A 10,666-nucleotide genomic window follows, 5' to 3' on the forward strand; every position below is an offset into this window, starting at 1 on the left:
TCAGACGGTTCAATCTGATGAGAATTCAGATTCCAGGACTATCAGACGAAGTGGCCTATACAGACTTCTTTCGAGGTCTGAAGGATGGGTCGACCTTTAAGTTTGACCTCGTCCGGAAGAGGGTTGCTACCCTCCAAGAGGCGTTAATTGAAGCTGAAGCCTATATACAGGCGACGGAGCTTTGTGCTGTCAAGCAGCCGTCAGATTATAAAAAGTCTGACAAAAAAGAGAGCCGGCAACAGCATCAGCCGGCAAGAAAGGAAGAAAAGAGAAAAGGGGTCTGGGCAGCTGACTGATCAGGACAGCCGGCCTAGAAGATCAGGCGGAAGTCAGAATCGTATGCTCCCAAATACGAGTTCGCAAAAGATTGCTCCACCATCCTCCTGGAAATCAAAGACCGGATGTCTCTCGACAAACCGGCTGAAATGAAAAGCCCCGTGAATAAACGGAACAAGAGCAAGTATTGCCAATACCACGAGGATGTCGGCCACGACACCGATGGCTGCTATAGCCTCAGGCGGCTATTGGACCGTCTGGCAGATGAGGGGGCCCTAAAATCCTACCTACCCAAGGCTAAGGGTAATACCCAGGCCAAGAAAGGGCAGGCGGCAAAAACCGGCCCAGCAAACTCCGAGACGGATGAAGAGACCATCTTCACAATAGCAGGCGGTTTTGCCGGAGGGGGTCCTACCATCCGGGGCACCAAAGACAACATCAGGAAGCTGGTCAACTCAGTGGATGAGGGCCAGGCGTCGAAAGACATCTTTCCTGAGGTCCTTATTTCTGAAAAGGACCGGGGCAAGGTCAGGCGACCTCATGATGACCCCATCGTCATCGAATGCAAGGTTGCCAACCAGAAGGTTGGCCGAATCCTAATAGACACCAGGAGCTCGTCTGACCTAATCAGTTATCAGTGCTTGACCAAGCTCAAGTACACATCCGTTAACATGCACCAGGCTCCTCACCCACTAGTCGGTTTTGGAGGTGGAGTAGTGCATCCGGTCGGAAGCATAGATCTTCCGATCCGGCTGGGTGAAAAGGGGCAAGGACGCCACATGATAGTCAAGTTTTTAGTTGTGGAGGAGTTGTCCGCCTACAACATGATATTTGGCCGTCCTACCCTCAACGCATCTAAGGCTGTCATCATCCCGTCCCTCATGTTGGTCAAATTTCAAAAGGATGATGGTACAGTCGGTGCCCTAAGCGGGGACCAGAAGACGGCAAGAGAGTGCTATCTCTCTGACGTCAAGACAACTATGGGTGCAGCCGACCAGGGCGAGCCCATAGATATTGATAACTGCGACCCAGCAGTCCCGGCTCCAAGGGCAGCCGGTATGAAAAGAAAGGCGGACCAACTGGCACCCGTCAAAAAGGAGAAATAGCAATCACTAGCCGGGGAAAGGTCAGATGACCAACGACCTCAGCCGGCTGGTGACTGCCTTGATGTCATCCTAGATGACAGTCGTCCTGAAAGAACAGTCAAGGTCGGGACGGTAGCCTTCGAACGGTTGGGAGAAGGCTTGCTCCAGCTGCTGAAGGAATTCAAAGACATCTTTGCCTTTGAAGTGGAAGAGATGCCAGGCGTCAGCCCGGATCTTGCTGTCCACAAGCTAGCCGTAGATCCAAAAAAGCAGCCGGTTAGGCAGAAAAAGAGGGATCATGGTGGAGAAAGATCTCAAGCGGCAGCGGCTGAGGTCAAAAAGCTGTTGGATGCTGGGTTCATTAGGCAATGCTACTACCCGGATTGGGTGGCAAATGTCGTTCTAGTAAAGAAGTCGAACGGTACTTGGCGGATGTGTGTAGATTACACAGATCTGAACAAAGCATGCCCAAAAGATAGCTACCCGCTTCCAAAGATTGACAGCCTAGTCGACTCAACAGCCGGCCATGCGTTAATGAGCTTTATGGATGCTTATTCCGGCTTCCATCAAATACCTCTCTGGAAGAAAGATCAGGAGAAGACGGCTTTTGTCACTGATCAGGGGTTATTCTGCTATACGGTGATGCCGTTTGGGTTGAAGAATGCACCGGCTACATTCCAGCGCATGATAAACACCGTTTTTATCAACCAGATTGGCAGGAATGTAGAGGCGTATATCGATGACATGATAGTCAAATCCAAGCTACAGACGGATCACCTAGCAGACCTGCGAGAAACCTTCACCACACTCAGGCGGCACCGGGTCATGCTTAACCCAAAGAAATGCGTATTTGGTGTTGAGTCTGGGAAGTTTCTCGGATTCTTGATTGACCAAAGAGGCATCGAAGCTAATCCGGAAAAAATACAGGCGGTAATTGACATGAAGTCTCCCCGCACTGTAAAAGAGGTCCAGAAGTTGACCGGTTGTCTGGCGGCATTGGGGAGGTTCCTCAGCCGGTCAGGTGACAAGTGCCTCTATTTCTTCCAGGCAATCAGGAAGAGGTCAAGGTTTGAATGGGGTGAAGAAGCAGAGGCGGCATTCCAGAGGCTTAAGCAGCACTTGCATTCTTTGCCAAGGCTAGTGAGCCCCCTACCCCGGGAGGTTCTGTACATGTACCTAGCCGTCTCTGATCACGCCCTTAGTGCCATTCTCCTCGCTGAGAGAGACGGCATTCAGCTGCCGGTGTACTTCATCAGCCATGTCTTTAAAAATGCTGAGCTCCGGTACCCCATGATCGAAAAATTTGGGTTGGCCTTATTCGTAGCAGTCAAGCGGTTGAAGCCTTATTTTTTGGCACATCCGGTTGTGGTATACATAGATCAGCCGCTCAAGCGTACGATGACTGCTATAGAGTCATCCGGTAGAATGATCAAGTGGGCTGTTGAAATACAAGGCCTTGAGATAACTTTTTGAACCCAGGCGGGCAGTGAAAGGTCAGGCGTTTGCCGACTTTATTGTCGAGATGACTAGGCCGGTGCACCCGGAAAACCTTGATCAGGTCTGGAAGTTATTTGTAGACGGCAGCTCTACGGTGAACGGCTGTGGTGCAGGTGTTATCTGTCATTCCCCGGAAGGGGATAAGTTTGAATATGCACTACGGTTTAAGTTCCAAGCCTCCAACAATGAGGCAGAGTATGAAGCCCTGCTAGCCGGATTGCGCATGTGTAAGGCAGCCGGTGCAAGAAAGGTCGACGCCTGCTCAGATTCACAGCTGATCGTTAGCCAATACCTTGGTGACTACGAAGCCACCCATCCGGCTATGATCAAATATTTGCAGGCGGTCAAAGAGGAGGCTGGGTCCTTCGATGAATTTCATCTGCGACAGGTGCCCCGGTCTGAAAACAATCAGGCGGATGCCCTCTCAAAGTTGGCATCATCAGCCTCCGGTGATGCTCCTAGGACGGTCTTTTGGGAAGTCATTGAAAAACGAAGTATTCAGAATGATCCCATTGGAGTCTTGGACAGAACTGCTACCTGGATGGATCCCATCCGGTCCTTTTTGACGGATGGTACCTTGCCGGATGACCCTTCAGAAGCATCAGCGCTCAAGAAGCGTGCTTCAAGTTTTGTTATGCATCAAGGGGAACTCCTCCGGAAGGGATACCTGCAGCCGTTTTTGAAATGTGTAACCCCAGATAGGGGGAGAGAAGTTTTGGAAGATCTGCACGCGGGGTTTTGTGCCTCGCATATTGGCGGCAGGTCCCTGGCCAGAAGAACCAGACGGCAAGGGTACTTCTGGCCCACTCTTGAAGCGGATGCCATGGATCTAGTAAAGAGATGCGACAAGCGCCAAAAATTCGCTAAGTTGATACATTAACCGGCAACAGAACTCACGGCAATCCATAGTCCGGTTCCGTTTGCTAAATGGGGCATGGACATTTTGGGACCTTATACGCCTGCATCAGGCGGCCGCCGCTACATTCTTGTAGCAGTAGACTACTTCACCAAATGGGTTGAGGCAGAGGCGGTAAAAGGGATTAAAACGAAAGACGTGATTTCTTTCATCTGGAGAAACGTCATCACCCGGTTCGGGGTTCCAATGTCCATGGTTTTCGACAACGGACCGCAGTTCGAAACGCCTGTCCTGAAGACCTGGTTGGGAGACCAAGGAATTTCCCATTGTTTTGCATCCGTTGGCCGTCCTTAGGCAAACGGTCAAGTTGAGGCTTTTAACAAGTTGATCTCAGACGGGATAAAGAAGAAAGTAGAAAGAGCCGGTGGACTATGGGCAGAGGAATTACCTCATATCCTTTGGGCTATCCGGACAACCGAAAAGGGGGCAACCGGTGAGACCCCATTTCTCATGACATACGGCACTGAAGCAGTTCTTCCCATTGAACATTATGAGCCTACTCTACGCATTATGTTATATGATGAGGAGGCTAACTGGGAAGCCATGCGGTTAGCATTAGACGCTCTTCCAGAGCGAAGGGGGAATGCTGCCTTGCGTCATGAGATCTACCGTCTGCGTATGACTAGAGCCTACAACAAGCGGGTTCGTAAAAGACCTTTGAAAGAAGGAGATTTTGTGCTTCGCAAAATGGAGGCAACCGGTAGGGCCAATGAACAAGGCAAATTAACCCCAAATTGGGAGGGACCCTACCGGATCTTTGAAGAAGTACGAGACGGCACTTACCGCCTGGAAACTCCAGACGGAAGAAAGTTGCCTAGAACTTGGAATGTAGATAACCTCAAAAAATACTACTTCTAAGTATTGTACATCTTTTGAAAATTTTCAAATGATTAATGAGAATTACATTCAATTTTGTATACAGCCGCCATGTCTTGTGCCTACCACAAGCGGCACCAGTAACTAATTTTTTCATCCGGTGACACCCATACGGGTGAATTCATCGAAGAGAACATCTCCCATTTGGGTGGTAAATTGTTCTAAGCGATCACACAGGCGGAAAAATCCGCCTGACGATCCTTCGCACCAAAAAAGGGCAGGCTAGCAACCCCAAACTTGCAGCCGGCTCACTTTTTGGAAGGACAGCCGGTACCAATACCGCCGCCTGACTCTCTAAGAGCAGGCCTAAACATTTGGTCTAGGCCATAATTCATTCAGGGGTATGCTTGCAAAAGCCCAACCGGTGAATGGACATCCTAATCTGGCGTGATTCTTTTGCGAAGTCCCGACCGGTAATTCAGTATAAACCGACTGGCTCCCGAATCTAATGTTGGCACTTAGTGTATATTCGAGCTATATCATATGGATAGTCGCCTGGCTTGCAAAGACCCAGACCGCTATCCAGGGGCAATTACCCAGACGCCATCCGGTTTGGTTTTGGGTCGAAATTTCTTCGCCTAGTTTGCGAAGACCCAGACGGCAGTGTTACCGGTGGGGTCTTCTTGGCAACCCTAGTAAATTTCTTCGCCTAGTTTGCGAAGACCCATACGGCAGTGTTACCGGTGGGGTCTTCTTGGCAACCCTAGTAAATTTCTTCGCCTAGTCTGCGAAGACCCAGACGGCAGTGTTCCCGGTGGGGTCTTCTTGGCAACCCTAGTAAATTTCTTCGCCTAGTTTGCAAAGACCCAGACGACAGTGTTACCGGTGGGGTCTTCTTGGCAACCCTAGTAAATTTCTTCGCCTAGTTTGCGAAGACCCAGACGGCAGTGTTCCCGGTGGGGTCTTCTTGGCAACCCTAGTAAATTTCTTCGCCTAGTTTGCGAAGACCCAGACGGCAGTGTTACCGGTGGGGTCTTCTTGGCAACCCTTGCAAATTTCTTTGCCTAGTTTGCGAAGACCCAGACGGCAGTGTTACCGGTGGGGTCTTCTTGGCAACCCTAGTAAATTTCTTTGCCTAGTTTGCGAAGACACAGACGGCAGTGTTCCCGGTGGGGTCTTCTTGGCAACCCTAGTAAATTTCTTCGCCTAGTTTGCGAAGACCCAGACGGAAGTGTTACCGGTGGGGTCTTCTTGGAAACCCTTGCAAATTTCTTCGCCTAGTTTGCGAAGACCCAGACGACAGTGTTACCGGTGGGGTCCTCTTGGCAACCTTTGCAAATTTCTTTGCTGTTTGCGAAGACCTAAGCGATAGTGTTACCGGCGGGGTTCTTTTGGTTATCCTCGCAGAAATATGTATAAAAAATAACAAGAATTCTAGTATTGAAGTGCAGAAACATAAAAAGCATTCAAAAGCCGGCTCAGCCGGTGAAAATGTTAATATTCAAAATAAAAATTATTACAGCTTAGCCCATCTCATCCGGTGCTATTACAAGATAATTCAAGGCGCGCAGGCCGGGAAGTAGTTGCTACTCCAGGCGAACAGGGAACCGGTCCTCTTCCGGTTGGTTCTGGGTTGGATCAGGGTGAGCGGCTGCGTCGGCTTCAGGAACAACTTCTTCCTCTTCAGCAGCCTCCGCCTGCCGTCGCGCAATCTCCTCCCTAACCCAAGCGTCATAGGGTCCGGGCCCCGGCTCATTCGCCTCCTCGGCCAGAATGGCAAGATCAGAATATTTGAAGGCGAGTTCCCAGACGGTGAAGTCCGCCTCCGGGTGGATGAGGGAAAACGCCCGTTGCATCCGGTTTGCACAGTCATGCTCATTATCTTCAATGAGCCTCTCCTGCTCCGACTCCAAGGTGGCCTTGAAGTTCTCATTGGCAGCAGCCGCCTCTTTGCGCAGGCGCTCATTCTCTTTGGCAAGGCGGCCATTTTCAGTCTCCGCCTTGCTCAGCCGTTGGAGGGGCTCTTTCTGTTCCTCCAACTTTTTATTGGCATCATCCAGGGACGCCTGCAGTTGGTCAACTTGGTTTTTCAGCTGATCAATCTGCTGTTGGAGGGCCTTGGTCTTCTCCGCCTGTTCCATGCGTATAGATTTAGATTCTAAGCCATGCATGTACAAAGAGTAGTCAGCAACATTATGGGCGTCATCAACAGCCCGTTTGCTTCTCCTTACCTCTTCAGACTTGCGGGTACAAGCTCGTTTGAGCCCCTCTACGCGCAGCATAGCCTGCAAAAATACAGCCGGTTAATACTGCATATTTAAAAATGCACGTCAAGAAAATTACCGCATGGTTGTTGGAGTATACGTCGGCCAGGTCGACCAGCACCCGGTCGGCATTAAAGGAGTTGATCCCAGGGATCGCCTCCTTCTCGTCCCTGGGGACGGCTTTCAGCATGGCCCGGGCATATTGTGCCCCGTCCGGCCAGCGGGGAGAATTATCTGCACCAGAAACAGACGGTGAGAAACTCGCATATGCTCTGCCTATAGATTGCCGGCTGATTGGAGAATCCCCCGGCTGCGATCGAGACTGTGAATAAGACTTGACCCGCATGGGCAGGTCAAGCAGTGTAAGGTCGAAGTTACCTTGGCGGCCCGAACGGCCTTCAGAGGGACCGGTTGCGGTCCTCAATGGGATGGCAGAAAGCACATCCGCAGATCCAGGGCCGCCTGGGACCTTTATTGATTTGCCGCCGGTAGTTTGCCGGTCGGCTGTCTTCTGCACCTTGGATGCAGACTCTTGTTGGGTCGGCGGAGGCCTGACCTGTTTTTGAAGGGACCGGGGCATCTGCTTCCCGTCCTATAAACGAGAAAAATATAAGTTATGGGATAAAAGGATTGAAATAAACGAGAAGGATCAGACGGTTATACCTTCCTCGCCGCCTGGGCAGCAAGTTTTTTCTCGAGATTGGCTTTCCGGATGTCGGCAGCCGACCTAGCCGGTGTCTTCTCGGTGGGCAGCATTTTCTTGGCTTCTTCTGCAGAGGAAGGCACACGGTTAGAATAATAAATAAGCAAGGAAATAAAAGCATCCGGTTCGAAAGAAACCGGCTGAGTTCCGAATACATACGTTTTTTAAACATGTTGCTTAGACCACAAGCGGACAAGAAGCATTCGTCCCTAAAAAATTCATGTTTGGGCACCCAGTTTCTAGGTACCCTTACTATCTCTCCGGATGAGAGGGTGTCAGGAATTAACTCAAAAAACCCGGAGTCAAGGATGGTCTCTCTATCATCCTCCGGGACAGGGGGCAGGTAGCACTTGGTCCCCAAGAGTTCTGGTTTCCGGTTGTAGATCCAGAATTCTCTGTTCTCTGCCGTAGTTGGGGCCTTAACCAAGTAGAACCGGTGCTTCCAGTCCGACCATTTGGATGGCTTGTCCAAGGTCATAAGGTATTTGGGCTGGGTGGTCAAGGTATACCAGGCTCTCCAGCCGCCTGGGCTCCTACTCAAGTAATTCATGTGGGCAAACGCCTCCCAGCCAGGGTTGAGGCCCTGCATCTCGCAGGCGGCGATATACCCTAAAATATTTACCCATGAGTTGGGGGTTAATTGCCAGAGACCTAGGCCATACCCCCTAAGTATGGCTTTTATTGTGTCGTGGAGAGGGAAGCGGACTCCGGCCACGAAGGCCGCCTCGTAGCACCCGAACCAAGCGTTCGCGTTCGGTTGTCCATCCTCCCACCATATTGTTCCCAGAGCAGCCGGGATTTTTATTGTATAGTCACCCCCCAGCGGCCGCCGTTTGATAAAATCTAGCAGCGCAGCCCGCATGAGCTCGCGGTCCTTAGAGGAGACGGCGATCATGAGAGGATCGTTCCTATTATCCCAAGAAGGCCTCTCCGCCTCCTCGCTATCCTCAGATTCGGTTAAGTAGCTGCTACTGCTACTTTGAACGTGACCGGCATCAGAGCCGGCTGGGGAGTTGGAGACCTCCTTATCAGAGCCTACCTGCTCTCTGGTCTCCTGGAGGGGAGCAGTCTCTTCGTTTAAAATGCTATCACCCGGGGTGCTAGGAGCGCCCCCGGGTGAGCCTCTCTGCTCTACCTCTCCTTGCTCTACTTCACCGCCTGAAGCTGGGACCTCAGGCGGCTGCTCATCTGAGCTCCCACTTCTGTAGTTGGGATCTCTGGCAGTAGACCAGATTCTGGCCATTGTGTCCTGCACAGACACAGAGTCGGTCGATATGGGTGTTGAAAAAGGGTTGTCCCAAAGAACAGAGGCGGCAGACCCAGTTCTAGACTCAGCCGTACTAATAAACCGGCTGAGTTCACAGCTAGGTTCCGGGTATGGGTATAAGGGGTCCATCTACTTATGGGACCAATGAACAAAAATGCGAGTAAAAGACTCAAACGGAAATACATGAAAAAGCTAGAAAGAATAGAGACGGTACCTAGAAGAAAATCTGGAAATTCTTTGGGATGCTTGCGAAGACGCAGGCGGTTCAAAATCCGGCTGGGTTTCTCTGATTACCCTCTCGAAAACCTTTGGCTAGCTTGCAACGACCCAGACGGTCTGTAGACCGGTTGCTCTCAACGAATCTCAACTCCGAATGCTCTCAACTCTCAAATTGCCGGCTGCTCTCAAATTTTCAGAAATTTGGCAAAGTTTGTAAATGAGAGCTCGGGGGACATCTTCTCCTATTTATAGAATTTGTCCCAGAAGGTGAAAAGTCGTGACTCTTCGCCTTCTGCTTTTCCATCCTTCAAAAAGAATCTAAAAAAAACCTTTCACCGGCGCCACGTGGCACCCTACCATGTCAGCACCAGTGAGGGGCAAATGTTTGGGGTAAAAATACCCTAAACACGTGGCCCAATGGCCTAGTGACACGTGGCATCCAGCCGTTGGTCAGCAGGGCTCCAATCCTCTGCTGACACGTGTCCTCTAAACCCTAAAAGGGAAACCATCCCTTCCCCACTATAAATAGTGGAAGGACCCTCATTAATGGGAGGCTGGAACATTTGTTGTTCACATTGAATACTCCTCAAAAAGAAAAACACTTACCCCGAGCAATATTAATTGCAGAATTCTCCCATTACACGAGAAGTAACTTCTACATTACGTGCATTCTACCTCCCGTATCTTTACTAACTTGATCGTCGGAGGCGGAGCTCCTACCCCCAGGAGTCTTCGTGATTTTGCAGGCACAGGCGTCGAAGGGCATTCTTGGAATTGTAACTCTCCCGCAGGACACATCAAAAAACCCCGAAACAGGTGGAACCATCCAATTTGCCTTTAAACGGCCAATTTTCCGGTTTACATATTGCACCGATTTCTTTAACTCAAGCCTACCACGAACATTTATGACATCAAATAATAATATATGGTTCCAAACGACATTATATGACCCCAAGATGTATTCCTTATAATCTCAAGGCTTTTCGATACCGGGTCCCGAAACCTCCAAATAATTTGAAAAAGCGTGGATCTTTGCCTTTATTTTTGGAATTTTTAGACTTTTTTCGCCAGGAAAAAATAATTTCCGAAATTTTTACCATGATCCCTAATACCTTTCGGAAGTCCAATTGGGTGGGTGAAACCATTTAATTTGCCTTCAAACGACCTATTTACTAGTTTATAACTTGCACCGCTTTCATTAAGATCAAGCCTACCACGAACATTTATGACAACATATAATGATCATATATGGTTCCAAACGTCATTATATGACCCCGAGATGTATTCAATAAAATCTCAAGGTTTTTCGACACCATCCCCCGACACCTCCAAAATATCTCAAAAAGCCTGGATATAAGCATTTAATTTTGGAATTTTTAGGCTATTTTTTACCCGGATATAAAAATTGCCGAAATTTTTGGGATTTGTTAAACATCGCCCACAAATTACTACATAAAGCCCACAAAATTCACTTGGTTTGACAATAATGCCCTTGACCTAAAAAAAAAACACTCACACTCTCATCGCTCATCTTCTTTCAACCTCTCTAAAAAAAAAATTTCAAACAACGGCAATGTCGAGGTGGCAAGGCAAGGAATTGGCGGCGGCGGCGGAGGGAAGGAG

The 10,666-nt window shown here is 49.6% G+C and overlaps 1 protein-coding gene across 1 annotated transcript; it reads right to left on the minus strand.

The window, feature by feature from the left end:
- Nucleotides 1-6,171: 6,171 nt before the first annotated feature.
- LOC110701521 (tropomyosin-like) lies at nucleotides 6,172-7,125 on the minus strand. The gene is made up of 2 exons (XM_021879158.1): nucleotides 6,955-7,125; nucleotides 6,172-6,875 (listed from the first exon to the last, which is right to left on the minus strand). Exons 1-2 carry the CDS (start codon nucleotides 7,042-7,044, stop codon nucleotides 6,177-6,179), a joined length of 789 nt encoding a protein of 262 aa, XP_021734850.1. The 5' UTR covers nucleotides 7,045-7,125; the 3' UTR covers nucleotides 6,172-6,176.
- Nucleotides 7,126-10,666: the final 3,541 nt, after the last annotated feature.

Source organism: Chenopodium quinoa, unplaced genomic scaffold (assembly GCF_001683475.1).
Source record: "Chenopodium quinoa cultivar QQ74 unplaced genomic scaffold, ASM168347v1, whole genome shotgun sequence".
NCBI lineage: Eukaryota > Viridiplantae > Streptophyta > Magnoliopsida > Caryophyllales > Amaranthaceae > Chenopodium > Chenopodium quinoa.

Excerpts from the sequence above, each read along its gene's own strand:
- LOC110701521 (XM_021879158.1), bottom strand. The coding sequence starts at position 7,044 with ATGCTGAAAGCCGTCCCCAGGGACGAGAAGGAGGCGATCCCTGGGATC. Across the intron at positions 6,876-6,954 it reads TGCTGGTCGACCTGGCCGAC|GCTATGCTGCGCGTAGAGGG; the intron begins GTATACTCCAAC and ends GTATTTTTGCAG.